The 17,629-nt window shown below is 39.7% G+C and overlaps 1 protein-coding gene across 6 annotated transcripts in view; it reads right to left on the bottom strand.

The window, feature by feature from the left end:
* Positions 1-17,629, bottom strand: part of LOC118849937 (ATP-dependent translocase ABCB1-like) — a 496,364-nt gene that overhangs the window by 300,752 nt on the left and 177,983 nt on the right. For 4 of the 6 annotated variants that reach the window (XM_036759036.1, XM_036759039.1, XM_036759038.1 and 1 more), the window contains 5 exons: positions 11,929-12,029; positions 10,699-10,839; positions 8,227-8,383; positions 7,183-7,380; positions 4,920-5,126 (listed from right to left, as the gene is read on the bottom strand). The exons of 1 other annotated variant lie outside the window; for it this stretch is intronic. In XM_036759036.1, the coding sequence (XP_036614931.1) occupies positions 4,920-5,126; positions 7,183-7,380; positions 8,227-8,383; positions 10,699-10,839; positions 11,929-12,029 (804 nt within the window). Of the gene's footprint in view, positions 1-4,919; positions 5,127-7,182; positions 7,381-8,226; positions 8,384-10,694; positions 10,840-11,928; positions 12,030-17,629 lie in introns of those variants that run through there. One more of the 6 variants, XM_036759043.1, reaches the window with a different exon arrangement.

Raw genomic sequence — 17,629 nt, 5'->3', positions numbered from 1 at the left:
AAATGTCTGTCTAATGTTTTGTCTGTGTTTTTTTGTTCTATGTTCAGGTAAAAATGTTTAACTCTAGGAGTCTGAAATGGGCTCCTTTGGTATGAAAATAGTTAGATAAGAAATCAGAGCTGAAGCTGTCAGCAGGGAGGACTAGGGGCTCTGAATTAAGGGTTGGTTAGATTCTAAAAGGAAAAACAAATCTGTATTTTGTGTTGAGTCAGTCTATGTAATATCAAGAAAAGTGTTTTAAAAACAGAATCTGAGCCAAAGGTGTATAATCATGATCACTAATCAGTGGCCAAGTCCAAGATTAGAATTCCAACACATATTCAAAAGCAAAAGTTGAGGATACAGCCACACAGATGTAACCAGAATTTTTAGCCATTGCAATGATGAGTTTTAGCTTTTTTCCTTAAAACTAAGAATGTGACACATACAATAATATATTTTTCTTAATTTAAACAGAGTGACAATTTAAAATGGTAATAAGCAAAGTCAATTTTTATCATCATTCTGAAGTACTGAATACTCCCCTAACATAGGTGGTACATCGGAAGGATCAACGGACTTGGAGTCAAGAAAAACTGAGTTCAAACACAAACACTTAATAGTTGTGTGACTTTGGGCACATGGCTCAAACCCTGTCTGCCTCAGTGTCCTCATCTGTGGGATAAGTATAATAATGGCACCTACCCCTTAAGGCTAAAAATTACATAATATGTGTAAAGCATTTTGCAAACCTTAAAGTGTGATATCATTGCTAACTGTTGTTGTTGTCATCATTCTGTAGGGGAGAGGGAGAATAACTAATGGACAGTTCAAGCACTTCATTGTAATGGATGCCATGTCACAAGAGCTGGAGAAAGGTGATCAGCACACAGGGTAAATGTAATGAGTTTTGATATGCAGCATGGTCAGAAAAAAACCCACTTTGATGAGAGTATAGACACTTATAGGTATGTACCACTGGGATATTGTGTGTGTGTGTGTGTGTTATCACTTCTGGAATTAATATTTGTAGAGGGAAATAATTTGACCTGCTGACCAAAATACACATAGTACAATATATATGTACTATGTAAAATTACCTAGTAATTGTGTACATAGTACAAATGGTTGTTGTTTTAACTATCGCCACAGGGTGGTGCTCTTGGCATCGTTAAACTAAAAAGCATCCTAAAAGAAGAATTTTTTAGTTCTTTAATTATGGTCTATCTTTGATTATTCCTAGCTGTGCTCAGCTATGAGAAGAAGTACAGAATGGCAGATAGAAGGCAGAGGGCCTCAGGCAACTCTCAGAGATGCTTACTTGCTGATCTTCATTGATGCAAGAAACTTCGTAGATGAAATCTGAAGTCTAGACCATTTCCTCTGCACCTTCCAACAAAAAAATCTCTGGTTGCTACATATGTTTAAGTGGTCTTACTAGACTAAGAAACATCATTTGGGAACTTAATGTTTAAAAAGTATCTCTTCAAATTTTTCAAAGTCCATACTTCTAGAGGAGAAGAAACTTCAGAGACCAGCAAATCCAACCTTTTTTTAGATAAAGAAACTGAGGCTGAGAAGAATTACAAAGGATCTGAGGCCATGTGGTCTGACCCCCTGATTTTAATAGGGCCCTAAGGAGGAACTTAAGTGTGACCTCTTGCCCAAGGTCACAAGGGTGGTGTCAGAGGCTGAATTTTAACCAAGGTCATCAGACTCCGGAGCCCATGCTGAACTATGCCAACCCTACAACTGTCTATGTTGTGGCCTGTGAACTTATTCAGGAAATATTTTGATAACTGTACACCAATTTTCCTTTGAAATTTCATTCACTTAAAAACATTATTCTAAGGAAGCTCCTACCTGTCCTCACACTAGCAAAAGAATCTATAACATACAAAAGGTCAAGAACCCCTGGTCCAAATGATCTGTTACTCCACCAAGAATGTTTTGGCCTGGGAATAGGCAGGGAGAAATATGGCACAGGCCCACCAAAATGGCAATAGGCTGATGCTGAGAAAAGTCTCATATGAACACTGGAATCACTGTTTTCTGTAGGTCTATCAGGCTGAACCCTTCACCAAATGTCTGACCTTATCCTTGACACACAGAGTTTAATTGAGTATTAGTTATGGAGGCAGCAAAATATAGTGAAGAGACCACTGCCCTTGGGTTCAAATTCTACCTCTAACATTGGGCAAATCACCTGGTATCCCTAGGCTTCAATTTTCTTAGGTTCAAACTGATAGATTTGGGCTTAATGGCCTGTGATGCCTCTTCCAGCCCTAGATCCATAATGCTATCTAAAAAAATATAACCCTCAAACCCTATGAAATGGACAATCTTCTTCAGGGTTTGGGGATGCAATGATCGGAAGTCACTGAGAAAGGAGTGGTGGAGGCATGGGATTTATGCCTGGCTGTTGTCCTTACCTAGCACTGAAAAAAGGAAATGAAATAAGGAATGGGAAGGACAATAGTCCCAGGAAGTTCCAGGGGTCTAACACAGTATGAGGTGCTTCCTTAACGTCTCTGAGATTCTCTCCAATTTATCATGCACAATGTGCATAGTTGTTTGTACAGGGTGTTCCTAAAGTCTGGACACATAGGCAAAAATGTATATTTTCAAGAAATGAAATGAATGAATTTTTCAACAACATTTTATTTAATTGGAATATTAACAAATAACATCTTCAATATGATTTCTATCATTTGTGATTCAAAGGTTGATGCACTTTGCAATATTCATATGAACTCGATGCAATAACTCCACAGTCATCAATTTTAGCACATTCACTCTTTATGCATTCAATCAAGTGTGTTGCATCTGTGATTTTCATTGAGTACACCTTCTCCTTTAGCATACCCCAGAAAAAGAAGTCAAAGGGGCTAATGTCTACTTATATTCCAAATATTTCAAAAATGTGCATTTTTTGCCTATGTGTCCAGACTTTAGGGACACCGTGCATATTGTCTCCTTCCCATTAAACTATGAGTTCCTTGAGTGCCTGGACTACTTTTTTTTTGCCTTTCTTTGTATCAAAGTACTTAGCACAGTTGCCTGGCACATAGCAGGTGCTTAATAAATGCTTTTTGACTTGCTGTCTTCCCTAGCAGGCCCCAGAGCAAACCCAAATGGCAGTTAAGGCTGGGAATGAGGGGAAGTGGGGTTTCTTTCTGGGTGATTTAATTTATTTTTATCATTCTTGTCTTTTTAAATTTTGAGTTCCAAATTCTCTCTTTCCCTCCCACCATCCCCCACCTACTGAGAAGGCAAGCAGAGTGATATCAATTATACAGTGAAAGCATGCAAAATTCATTTCCATATCTCAAAACAAGCAAAAAAAATAAAGGAAGTGAGAAAATTATACTTCAGTGTGTACTCAAGAGTTCATCAGGTCTCTCTCTGGAGGTGGATAGCATTTTTTTCATCATGAGTCCTCTGGAATTGTCTCAGATCATTGTATTGATCAGAGCAGCCAAGTTTTTCACAGCTGATCATCATTACAATGTAGCTCTTACTGGGCACAGTTATCTCCTGGTTCTTCTCACTTCTTTCATATAGGTCTTGCCATGTTTTTCTGAAATCACCCCTCTCATTAATTCTTATAACACAATAGTACTTCATCACAATCATATACTACAACTTATTCAGCCATTCCCCAATTGATGAGCATCCCCTCAATTTCCAATTCTTTGTAGCAAAAAAAAAAGTTTCTATAAACATTTTTGTACATATAAAGTCTCTCATGATTTCTCCTTCATGTTTACCTTTTTATGCTCCTTTTGAGCCTTATGTTTAAATGTCTTTCCATTCCATTCTGATTTTTTTCATCAGGAATGCTTGAAAGTCCTCTATTTCATTAAATATCTATGAGAATTATACACAGTTTTGCTGGGTAGGGTATTCTTAGCTGTAATCCTAGCTCCTCTACCTTCCAGAATGTCATATTCCAAGCCCTCCGATCCTCAATCTTGTGTAATCCTGTGGCTCCACACTATCAGAATTTCTTTCTGCCAGTTTGAGATATTACCTCCTTGACCTGGGAGCTCTAGAATTTGACTATGATATTCCCTGGAGTTTTCATTTTGGAATCTCTTTCAGGAGACAATCAGTGGATTTTTTCAATGTCTATTTTACCCTCTTGATCTAAGACAGGGCAGTTTTCCTTGATAATTCCTTGAAATATGATGTCTAGGCTCTTTTTTTATCATGGCTTTCAAGTAGTCCAATAATTCTTAAATGATCTCTCCTTGATCTATTTTCGAGGTAAGCTGTTTTTCCAATGAGACATTTCATATTTTTTCCTATTTTTTCATTCTTGGGACTTTGTTTCATTGCTTCCTAAAGTCTCATGGAATTGTTAGCTTCCAGGGCCTACACGCCTGCACTTTATCCACTGCACCACCTAGTTGTCCCATTATTATTATTACCCAAGGTCACTGAATTAGTAGAACCAGGAATTGAATCCATGCCCTCTGGCTCATTCCATTGTACCATGTTCATATATGGATGATATCCCCTTTTATTTTATTTTTATATCAAAATATTTATTGCACAATTTTTTGAAGTAACAAAGAAGTGTGATCAAAGTAGATGCCCATAGACTGAGGAATGGCAAAACAATTTCTGATATGTGAATGTAATGGAACACTATTTTACCATAAGAGACAATGACTATAATAAATGGAGAGCATGGGAAGGCTTATGTGAGCCAAGATGAAGTGAAGTAAACAGAATCAGGAAAACAAAACACACATGACTATGATGATATAAATATGATCTCCCCTTCTAGATCATAAAATCGTGTTTGCTAAATGAAGGAAAAGATGCTATGTTCTCTGAATATGAATTTCCTATTGCCAATGAGAGATGGCAGAGCAGAGGAAGTAGGAGACCAGCATCTGTTTCTGGTTTTAAAGGGCAAGAAAATGACTTACTTTGGGTAATGATTCAATGAAAGGATGGATGTTAGCTGCTTTGGCTGCATTCACAATCTCTTCCTGTGACACCACCCGGCTGTTGTTTCCATAGGCGATGTTCTCTCCAATGCTGCAGTCGAACAGGATGGGCTCCTGGGACACGATGCCAAGCTGAGCCCGGAGCCACTGGACATTAAGCTTCTTGACGTCTTGGTTATCAACTTTCTGAAAGCAAAAGTCCAATTCATCAACAAACACTTATTAAGCCCTTACTAAGTGCCAGACATTGTGCTAGGTGCTGGTGTTACAGAGATAAAAATGAAACCGTTTCTGCCCTCAAGGAGCTTATATTCTACTGGAGGAGATTATATGCACATAGATGAGACCGGCCAGACTACATACAATACAGGTACAAAGTAATTTTGGGTGGGAGGGTGAAAAAAAATTCAACAGCAAGGGCTTCATGGAGATGGGGTTGCTTGAGCTGAATCCTGAAGAAAACTAGGAATTCCAAGAGATGGGTGTGAGGAGGACAAGTGTGTCCAGACACGGAGGACAGACACTATGATGGCATAAGGAGAGAAGACAGAGCATCACGTTTGAGGAACAATAAGAAGAGCAGGGCAGACTGCAGACTGAGAGAAGGGAAGGAACACATTGATAGCCTGGAAAGTCCAAACACAAAGAACTGCCTGATTTCTTTTGGATTTTCTAAGACTAATGGTTTTATTTTATGAAGGGAATTATTGAATGATTGCCAGTTTACCACTGTGTGTTGGAATGACAGCACCTTCCTTGGTTTCCTGGAGTTGATGGAACAGGGATCTCACATATACAGAGCTTTGTGAAAATAGTGATGGTGTTTATTGTGCTTTCGAATTGGCTCCCAACTTCGTAAATCACAGCACCTGGTTGGATACATCATGGTGCCTGGGTTCTCTTATGTCTCAATGTCAGTTTTTTTTTTTCTGGCTAGGGAAAGGATGGTGGGCATGAGTAGCTCATTTGATCTTCATGCCAAATTATCTCATGTAAAATATCATGTAAATACTATGCATTATGATGATGAGTCTACAAGCCAAGTCAATAAGCATTTATTAAGCACCTACTATGTGCAAAGTTGTGGGGATAAAAAGCCAAAAATGAAAAAAACCTTGCTTCCAAATATACTCTATAAATGTGTCCCCCTACATTTAACTGGGGAAGACAACATATACACACATATATGTGGGAATAAATACAAAATAAATATGAGATGGTTTAGGGAGGAAGAATACTAAAATTAGTCGGCAAGAGATAGAGAATCAGAAAAGGCTTCACACAGAAGAGATACTGCATGAGGGAGCACAGGGGTTCTTAACCTGGGGTCCATGAACATATTAAAAAAAATTTTAACAACTGTATTTCATAATCATTGTTTCCTTTTAAGAAGACATGTTTTGCTTTATGCATTTAAAGACATTCCTCTAGTAAGGGGCCTATGAGCTTTACCAGACTGGCAAAGGAAATCCATCACACACACACACACACACACACACACACACACACACACAATTTAAGTACCTCTGATCTAGTTTATTTCAAAGACAGAACTTGAATCCAAGTCTTTGTGACTCCAAGGGCAGAGTTCCGCCCATTCTGCTGTACTGCTTCTCATCACTGAAGGTATTTAATCAATCACTTGAATTAAAGGCTACGATCCTATCGCTTCACAATTGCTTTCTCTGTCTTCTGTCTCTCCTCCTAATCATTCCTACACATGCTGCCAGACCAATCTCCTTAAAACATTCCTTTGTACACTTTATGCTTCTTGCAATGCCATTTAGTAGTTCTCCAGTGTCCTATACAACACGCCCCATATGGCCTGTCCCTCAAATTGTCCTCTGAGCTGGCTCCAAATGATTTTGAAAGGTGGTGGACTGATGGTGGAGAAGAAAGAGCATGGGACTGGAAATAGCCCTCACTCTGCCACCAATTAATTACTTTGGTGACCTGGCTAAGTCATTTCTAACACCAAAAGCCTTCCTTTCCTCCTCTGTAAAACGAGGAGGTTGGATTAGATGATCTCTAGGGTTTCTCTTGGCTCTAAACCTTGGATCCTAAAATCGTTTCCCATTTTGTGAGTCTTAAACCACTCGGTAAGAGACTGTGGGGAATCAAAGGTCTTCTGCTATAAAACATAGCACTGAAAGTTGGCTCGATAAAAGAGAGAACCCTTGAATCAAGGCACACAGTTTCATGGTTTCAAAGGACATGATTGTCCTGAGAACAGTCTACTTACCACCAGTCCAGCCAGGGGATCATAGAATCTCTCAAGGAGTTGCACCACAGTACTCTTCCCACAACCGCTGCTGCCCACAAGAGCCAGGGTCTGACCCTTCTTCACCTCCAGGGTCAGCCCTTGAAGCACAGGAATGTTAGGTCGGGTAGGGTAGTTGAACTTGACTTCACTAAATGACACATTCCCTTCAAATGTTTTCTAAAATCAAAATACCATTAAATTAACTACATGATGAGCAAAAACAGGCTACGAGTTTACTCCTTCTCCACTACCTTATGAGAAGCATTTTTTCTACTGTGTATTTTTGCCTCCATTTTTATACATGCTAAGAATCAATAAGTGGAGGCAACCCTTTTCCATGTTTTTTAATTAAGGCAAATCAGGGGCAGGTAGGTGTTGCAATAGATACATCACTGGCCTTGAAGTCAGAAGGACCTGAGTTCAAATCTGGTCTCAGACGCTTACTCGCTATGTGACCCTAGGCAAGTCACTTAACCCCAATTGCTTCCAAAAGAAATAAATAAATAAGCACATAAATAAAGGCAAACCACATGCCCTAAATAATATAACCAACAGTAATTTCCAACATCATTATAATAAAAATACCTGTATATGTTACATATACATATAACATATTTGTATATTGCTGTATATCATTATATAACATTCTTTTATAAGTAAATTCATATACAAAATATAATTTTCATAGAAATATATATTTATATTCTAATGTACAAACATATTATATATTAAAAACCTACAATAATTAGCTAGTTTCTTTAAAAAAAATTTCACTTGGTATTCTAGAAAGTTATACTTATATCAGCAACAAATATTAAAGGCATGTTCCATTGATTTCTTATTATAACTCAATTCAACATTCATTAAGGACCTACTGTCTACAAGGCATCTGGGCTGGACACTGGGGAGACAGAAACACAAATGAAAGTCTTTGTTCTGGAGGCAGTGGCATTTTACTATGCAATCTAAACTAGCCAGTGAAGAGTCAGTATGCAAATGATAAACCCCAAAGGTGAAACTGACCAGTTTCTGTCCCTCCTCACTGTAGCTGTCTATCAAAGGTTCCCGTTCCAGCAGCATGATGATGTGGGATGCTGATACTCTAGCTTTGGCATAGTCTGGTGCAAGTGAACTTGTCTGCCCCACTGCCATAGCACCAAATACAACGGCTGAAAACACCCTGTAACAAACCAAAGGTTTAAAAAGTCATGATCACAGTGATTTCAATTTAATATTTCTACAATAGGTCTAATTATTATAAAAGTTAAAAAAACAAAACCTCTCCCTTTGCCCAAGTCCTATTTGTGAATTCTAGAATCATCATAGCTTGTATCAATGGAGGGGAGAGGAGTAACTCTTAGGGAGAGACAGAGGCTTTCTGTGAGAGGTATCAAAGTTCTCTAACTACCATTTTAATTTATAATCATTTAATTTATACACAAAGGAATTGTACAGCCTTAGGAATATAAGGACAACAACTATAACCACCCTAATAGCTAGCTGTCATGTTTACAAAGTACAGTACATGTTATCTCCTCTGATCCTTACAACAACCCTCTGAGGTTAAATGATATTATTACCCTCAGTTTAGAGATGAATGAACTGAGGCTGAGAGACTAAGTGACCTGCCCAGAGTCACACAGTTACTAAGTATCTGAGGCCAGATTTGAACTCTGGTTTCCTGACTTCAAGTCCAGTTCACCCATTTTTTCCAACCTTTATCTAATACAAGTATCCTTTTACTTCCAGCCAGTGTGAACATTTCCAGGCAAATGGCAGACTGTTGTCACACAGATTAACAACAACAACAAAAAAAATTTTTGAGGCAATCAGAGTTAAGGGACTTGCCCAGGGTCATACAGCTAGTAAGTACAGATTGGAACTCAGGTCCTTCTGATTTTAGGGCACATACTCTATCCACTGAACCACCCAGCTGCCCCTCCTCACTTCTAAGGAGAAGGTTGCCTCCTTTCCATTTGCAGACATCATCCCTACTATCGCCCTCTGGAGCAACAAAGGCTTCTCTTCCATATTATAGCCCTTTTAATGTCTTATGCCCTCTACCATTCACCTTCCCTTTCCCCATCTCAGCCGTCTCTAAGATAAACATCTTTCATGGTCCAACTAGTCCTCCTATGATGTGGTTGTGCGGTCCTCACCATTTGGTTGCCCTCCTATGGATATATTTGAGTTTGTCAGTGTCTCCCAAGCTGTTGTGCCCAGAACTGAACATAATATTCTAGATATGATCTAGGTAGTACAGGACACAGGAGCATTATCAGCCCCATGATCTGGAAACTTATTTCCATTAATACAGACTAAGATTGAATTATCTTTATTAGTAGCTGAGGTACACTTCTGGCTCATAGCAAGCTTGCAGTCAATTAGCCTCCTGCAAAGCCCACTCATTTTTACCTTAACCACTCTCAAACAAGGTCTCTCCCATTCTGTACTTGGATAATTAAAATTTTAAAACTAAGTGCAAGAGTAGCAAAAGCTTCAATTGAGTCAATGCTTTTCCTCAGAGAGAAGAAATACATAAATTATCCTATCAGAAACTTTATGGCAAAAATAACTAATTTTGATTTTCCTTAAGGCTTATCCATTGCTATAAAAATGAATCTACATACTTTTGGGTGGACACATATAAATCATTTCTGCCAAAGCTAGAGCTGGAATTGACCGTAGAGTCCAACTATTCCAACCCTATCCTTCTGCAGTTGGAGAAAGTAAGGCTCGGTGTGTATTCCAGAATCATACAAAGAATATCAGAAACAGGATTTCCACCCAGGCCTTGCTCATTACTAATCTAGCCTTCTATCCATGATTCCATGCTGTGTCTCTCATATGAAGTTTTCTCAGAATCCTCTCCATCCCTCAATTCTTTCTCTTCAATCCTAGTACCTCCACCCCAGTATCTAATATCAATTTTATATATGCTTATATATTAGCATGTTATCTTCCAATAGAATGTAAGTTTATTTAGAGTAGGGACTGTTTCATTTTTGTGTTGACAGCCCTACTTTCTAGCACAGAGCCTGGCATATAGTAGGTACTGGATAAACATCACCCCATTGATTGATTTACTACATGTGCAACCATGGGCAAGTCAGTGGGCCCCAGGGACCTCATGGGTAACATGAGAAGTTTGGATGATTTTGATGGTCATTTTATAACTTCTGATCCTATGCTATGGACCTTTGTGTAGGTCTGCTTGTCAAACTTTCTTTCCCATCCTGTGTTTAATTGGCCTAATTAAAGCCCTTTAAAGAAAGCATCTGAATTTCTCACCCATCTCCAGGTATTCCCCAAAGGGCTGAAGACCCTTTGAAAGTCTCAAGAAATATAACTTTGATATATTTTTTCTAAAGTGCCTAGAATTTATCTCCTATAGCCATGCCAGATACACCACTGAAATAAATTCGTTGCGTCTCAATTTCTTTTAATTCTAGAGCACATCACAGGACAAATGCAGAAACAGACTGAAATACTTACAAGAGAACATCTTGAAAATCCATATGTCCATGTGCCACCAAGTAGGCACCAAACCGGAAACAAGCAGCATAGGAAAAATACATTATTGCTTGGGTGAGACCAAAAGTGAAGCCAAAGATATGTGCTTTCTTCACAGAATTTCTGAAAGGAATTTAAAAAAACTGAATCATGGCATTCAGGTAGGAACAAATAAATTTAGTTCAAAGGTGTGCTTTTAAATCAAGGGTCTATCCCAACATTGATGAGACAGGGTCAGTAATGGCATGGGCCATTAGTTGTCTGTGCATTCTTCTTTGTAGTATCCTAAAGGAAAAGCTGTCCTTTTCAGAAGCAAACCAAAATGACTGGTTTTGTCTTTTTTTTTTTAACAATTCAATTAATTCTTACTAAATGATGGACTATTTAATCATCACAAATTGAGTTCAAATTAAGTCACTGATCTTTTGAAGCTTGCTACACTTCTTCCTCTGGTAGATCTGCTCCCTCTCTTTGTGCCCACAACTACTTTGTATTTATTATCTTTGTATTTATTCTGCATATAGTAGTACACATACTTACTGTCTCCCTGATAGAACGTAATTTTCTTGAGAGTAGGGAGTGTTTCATTTTTTTGTATTTGTATGCCTTTGCATACATTGTATCCCTTGGCACAAAGTTGGAGTTCAAAATGCTTGTTGATTGCCAAGGAAAGGAGGCAGTACTAGATAGTGAAGGGAGGAAAACTCTTCAAGGTGAAGGGAAAGTGTAAATACTCAAGACAGAAAACAAGGTGGGGGTGGGGTGGGGAAGAGAAGATGGAGGAATGACATTGGTGGCCAGCACCAAGGAGTTATTTGTGTCATTGCTACCATAGGATGTTGTGACTGGAACTAATGTTCTTGAGGACCTAATGTGTTTCCATGACCTGAACAGAAATTCTATGATGGGATGACACCCAATCATCTCAGTTACAGCAATCAAGGTAGGAGTTCATAAAGATCTGTCCTAGAAGGAAAAATATACATACACACACAACAAGAACTGATTTCTGTGGACTAAACAAAGTCAGTTCTAACACAGTTCTAATTAAAACACAAGCAGCAAATCACTAATAAACCCCCCATTCTAGAGGTACAACTTTTCTTCGTCCTATATGAAAAAATATTTTAAAATAGTCTTAGTAGTGGAAAGATAATCCAGCTTTCCTCCCTGTCACCCTCCTGACCTCCACTCCATTCCATCATTCATTACCTGTATGGTCCCAGCAAGCTCTGTTGATACATATACTCAAAGTTTTTTTCCTGAGTCAGAGAAACAACAGTTCGGAAATTTTCTATTGCTTCTGTAGCAATCTGCACAAAAGAGCATAAGAAAGCCAAAGGTGAAGATGTGATAAATAATCTGCATCTCATTATCATGGACTCACTTCAGAATTCATCCCACCATTACTTATTAGCCTTCTTAAGTACTGATAACACAATTAGTCCTCATTTGATCACTGAATCATAGAATTAAAGAACACTCCAACTCCCAATCAAGCTGAGTGAGAGTTAGGCAAGCCTGGGCTACCCACTGCCAAAAGAGCATGATTAGGTATTGGTGGAGAGAATGCAGACACGTGTTCTTGTATGAATGTATGAAGGATGGAGGTGGATTGAGAGTTCTGAAGACTGATATTCTTCCTTCCTCCTCTGAGAGAGGATGGATGATTTCAGGATCCCTAGGGACAGACTAGAGGTAATTAGAGAGAAGGAGACCAGAACTGTCAGTGAAACTAGCTCCTTACCATGTCGCTGATTTCCAATTTGCCTCCCTAGAGACTTCAGAGAATTTCCCATTGAGTGAGATCAGGGACTTTCTTTGTTTGGATAGTGCTTCTATCTAAAGAGCTCACTGACTGTTGGGTATTTTCAGGTATATTGTAATCCTTATAACTTCTCTGATTTCTGCTCATGTGGCTTGAAAAATTGGCTTTACTGGCTATTCACTTTTATGGTCATCATCCCACTTGGTGGGAAGGGGCCAAGTCAATGGGTATAAGCTTGGGGTTACCACTTCCCCTTTAAGGGAAAGCAACCAAATAACCTAATGGCTTTTGAACCTAAAAATCTTTCCCCTATGAATAGCAATATTTACAGGGGTGAAGAGGTACCCCTCTCTGAGGAAAACATAGTGGTAAGCCTCATAACCCCTCTTCCTGTTCCCTTGAAGGCAGGGTATTCAGTTTCCTTGGAGAGGGGCAGGCATAATTCCAGAGATATCTGTTAATGCTAGTGCCTTCCCTCTGAGGTAACTTCCTACTCTGTGTGGATCTTGTATATACACAGTAGTTTGCATGTTCTTTCCCTGTATCACACTGTGAACTCCTTGAGGGGAGGAACTGATTTTGCTTTTCTTGGATCTCCAGAGCTTAGCAAAGTCCTTGGCATGTAGTAAGCACTTAATAAATGCTTGTTGATTTAACTTGAAAAAAATATCTCCCCCCTCAAGCTGTTTGTCTGTACGTTTAGACACCCCATGTGGACATACACATATCTACATAGGGAACACATATTTTACAGAAGAAGTCTGAAAGGTCATCAAGGGTCTAATTTCCTCATTTCACCAATAACAAAACTGAGGCCCTAAGGGGTTAGGTAACTTGTCAACTAGGTCAAAGGCTGCCAGAATTGGGACCAGATTCATTTTCCTTACTCACAAATGCTCCTTCCACTGCAAAATACCACATTTTAACTGATTAGTTACCCAGCTGATTTATATTGAAAATTTCCTTGTGTCTTTTCTCACATGCCTTGTTTTAAACAACACTATGACGCCTTCAAAATAATAAAAGTAAAAATCCCCAGAAGACAAATTATAGTGTCTGTAAGCATAGTTACAGTATCTGGAAGCATTTTGTAAACCAAATTCCTATTCTTTCCACTGGTAGTTAATGTATTCTTTCAGAGCTCCTGTTTCACCCAAGGATACTCTAAGCTAAAAATAATCTGGTAGGCAGGAAAAGAGATTTACTCTGGACTCAAAGACCTCTCATTAAATCTCTTAAAGGTGTATCAACTTGCTACCCTGGGCACTGAGATTCCCCACAATTAAGTGTGTCATCATGACTCTGCTAAAGTTATGAATTCCCATTTAAAGGAGTGACAGGTTGCAGATTTGAAGACCCTCATAAGGAAAGTTGGTAATTTTGCATTTTTGAGGTCTGTGAGGAAAAGATAATTTGAGGGAGAATAATAATAGCAGCCTTTATATTGGACTTGAAGGTTTACACAACACTTTGTAAATACTATCTCATTTTATCCGGGGAGGTAGGTGCCATTATCAATTCCATTTCACAGATGAAAAAATGGTGGCCCATAGCGCTACCAACAGTGACTTGCCCTGGGTCATGTAGCTAGTAAGTATCTGAGGCTGGATTTGGATTCGTCCTCTTAACTTAGGGTCCACCAGCCTATTCAGTGCCACGTAGTGGTCTTAAGGAGGAGAGGGGGAAGAAAAAAATCTTTTTTTTTCCTTTTAAAACACAAAACAAAGTGTTAAGGTCAGAGACCTTACTTAGTCTAAGGCAGCCATGTACAGTGGATAGAGCTTCGCTGCTTGAAGAAAACCAGGTATTGCCAAAGGCAGAGGTGAGGGGGGTAGGCTGGGGGGATATATTCCAGGCTCAGGGGACAGACTGCAAAGGCATAAAATAATAGACGCAGAAGACCTTGGGTAAGGTAAGGAACAGAAAGAAGGTCAGTTTGGATGGAATGGAGAATTCACAGAAGGGAACAGCACAAGCCCAGGAGAGTACTTTAGAATCAGATTGGAAATGGCTCTATATCTCAAACAGAGTCTGTATTTTATCAGTTCTAAGATTACATTTAAGAAAGATTTTCACTTACAAGGATTAAAAGAAAGATCTTTGGTTTAGCTCTCCCCACAAACCTTATTCCCTAAACTTACTCCTTTTGAAGTACTGGAGTGTGAAGATTTTAAACAAACACATTCTCAGTGTTTTCTAATCTTACTTTCAGCAGTTAGCCTACCCTGTACACAGAACTGTCAGTTACTTTTAAAATAATAGCTAAAAAATTGGTAGCACTTATGAGTCACACTAAACAAAACCATATGATCACTTAATGATTAAGGAATTCATTGTCTAGGAGAATGGGGCAAATAAGGAAAAGCTTAACTAGTGCCCTGAGATATTATTTTCTAACCAGAGGAATGGTAAGTAGCATTTAGTGTTTCCTATGGAAATCTTTTTACATCACACAGCGAGGGAAAGAGGAAATGGCATAAATAGCTTCTAATAGAATTAACGGTCTCATCACATCTATCCATTCCCCACCCTCCCCAACTGTAGCAGAAATAAATTTTTCAACTTTTAAAAGACCAAAAAGATAAAATGTTTCCATCACTAAAATAATCAATATTAAAAATGACCTTTGAAATGGGTTGGCAACCAATAGCACTTGTGATAAGACACTGTTCAGGGGAGTGTGGACTGACTCTTCCCCATCGCTTTTACAAACTGCCCCCCTGCCAGGGAGAACCAAGGCTACCAAGTAATACATCAGTCCTTACCCCCTTTTTCCTCATTCTCCTTAGTGGCAAAATGTAAGACTAGTAGTGATACCCGATTTTGACAGGTTCACAACTTGGGTCTAACATCTGAAGGTTAGGATTGCTTCCTCCAGAGAGTCCCCCCAATATAATTTATTCCTAGCTTTTCTCATTGCTCCTACAAATAAACAAAACTAAGTATAGTACTTAGTTTATTAAGCAGTTGGTTACAAGTATTTTGTTCACAGGATAGTCTTACATGTCCCTCTTCTCTCTGGCACAGCCACCACTTTGGTGGAAGGGGCCATAAACTGCTGCTGGATTACTGCAACAGACTTGTCTTTGGTCTCCTTGCCTTGAGGCTTTCCCCACTTTACTCCACCTTTCAATGACCATATCACTCCCATTCATAAATGCTAGTACCTCTATTTAACCTCCAGAATCAAACAGAAAATCCTATTTGGCTTTTAAAATCCCTCATAACTTGGCCTCTTCCTACTTATATTTTACTATCCTCAAGATACACTATGATACAGGGACACTGGCTTCCAGTGACAAGACCCTCCCTCGTGACCCTATGCACTTTCATTGGATGTCCCTCATGCCTCGAATTCTCTCCTTCATGACTTTCCATGGCTCCCTTCAAGTCTCAGCTAAAATTCTACCTTCAGTAAGAAGCCTTTCCTGATCCCCTTTAACATGAGTACCTTTCCTCTGAGATCATCTCCAAATTATTCTTCGCGTCTGCATGTCTCCTTGGAAAAATTTGTACCTAAGTGTTTACATGTTGTCTTCCCTATTAAACTGTGAACTGGGGGCGGAGCCAAGATGGCGGCTGGTAAGCACGGACTAGAGTGAGCTCCGTACCCGAGTCCCTCCAAAAACCTATAAAAAAGGGCTCTGAACCAATTCTAGAACGGCAGAACCCACAGAACAGCAGAGGGAAGCAGGGCTCCAGCCCAGGACAGCCCGGATGGTCTCTGGGTGAGCTCTATTCCACACGGAGCTGGGAGCTGGGAACGGAGTGGAGCAGAGCCCAGCCTGAGCGGCGTGGACGATCCAGGCCAGAAGCCGGGCGGAGGGGGCCCTAGCGCCCTGAATATGTGAGCTGCGGCAGTTACCAGACCCCTCGACCCACAAACACCAAAGACTGCGGAGAAGGTTAGTGGGAAAAGCTGCGGGAGTGGAAGGAGTTCCCGGTTCGGCTTCCAGCCCCGGGGGCAGCGGAGGTGGGGCAGCTACAGCTGTTGTTACTTCCGGCTCCAGGCCCACCTGGTGGGGGGAATTAAGTGGCGGATCACAGCAGGGGTGCACAGCCTGCCGAAGATCTGAGCCCAGTCTGGACTGGGGGTCCTTGGGGAAGGAGGAGTGCGGCTCTGACAGAGCTGGCACCTCCCCCCCAAACGTAGAACATAGAACTCTGTAATCTACAAGCAGTCATACCCCACTGAAAAACTCAAGGGTCAAGTTAGTTGGTTGGGAATATGGCCAGGACGCGAAAACGCGCCCAGATTCAGTCTCAGACTTTGGATTCTTTCTTTGGTGACAAAGAAGACCAAAACATACAGCCTAAAGAAGACAGCAAAGTCATAGAGCCTACAACCAAAGCCTCCAAGAAAAACATGAACTGGCCCCAGACCATAGAAGAACTCAAAAAGGATTTGGAAAAGCAAGTTAGAAAAGTAGAGGAAAAATTGGGAAGAGAAATAAGAAGGATGCGAGAAAACCATGAAAAACAAGTCAATGACTTGCTAAAGGAGACCCAAAAAAATACTGAAAAATACACTGAAGAAAACAACACCTTACAAAATAGACTAACTCAAATGGCAAAAGAGCTCCAAAAAGCCAATGAGGAGAAGAATTCCTTGAAAGGCAGAATTAGCCAAATGGAAAAGGAGGTCCAAAAGACCACTGAAGAAAATACTACTCTAAAAATTAGATTGGAGCAAGTGGAAGCTAGTGACTTTATGAGAAATCAGGATATTATAAAACAGAACCAGAGGAATGAAAAAATGGAAGACAATGTGAAATATCTCCTTGGAAAAACCACTGACCTGGAAAATAGATCCAGGAGAGATAATTTAAAAATTATTGGACTACCTGAAAGCCATGATCAAAAAAAGAGCCTAGATACCATCTTTCAGGAAATTATCAAGGAGAACTGCCCTGATATTCTAGAGCCACAGGGCAAAATAGAAATTGAAAGAATCCATCGATCGCCTCCGCAAATAGATCCCAAAAAGAAATCTCCTAGGAATATTGTTGCCAAATTCCAGAGCTCCCAGATCAAGGAGAAAATACTGCAAGCAGCCAGAAAGAAACAATTTGAATATTGTGGAAACCCAATCAGAATAACCCAAGACCTGGCAGCTTCTACATTAAGAGATCGAAGGGCTTGGAA

Source organism: Trichosurus vulpecula, chromosome 5 (assembly GCF_011100635.1).
Source record: "Trichosurus vulpecula isolate mTriVul1 chromosome 5, mTriVul1.pri, whole genome shotgun sequence".
Taxonomy (NCBI): Eukaryota; Metazoa; Chordata; class Mammalia; order Diprotodontia; family Phalangeridae; genus Trichosurus; species Trichosurus vulpecula.
This window is presented reverse-complemented; position numbering and strand designations above follow the sequence as displayed.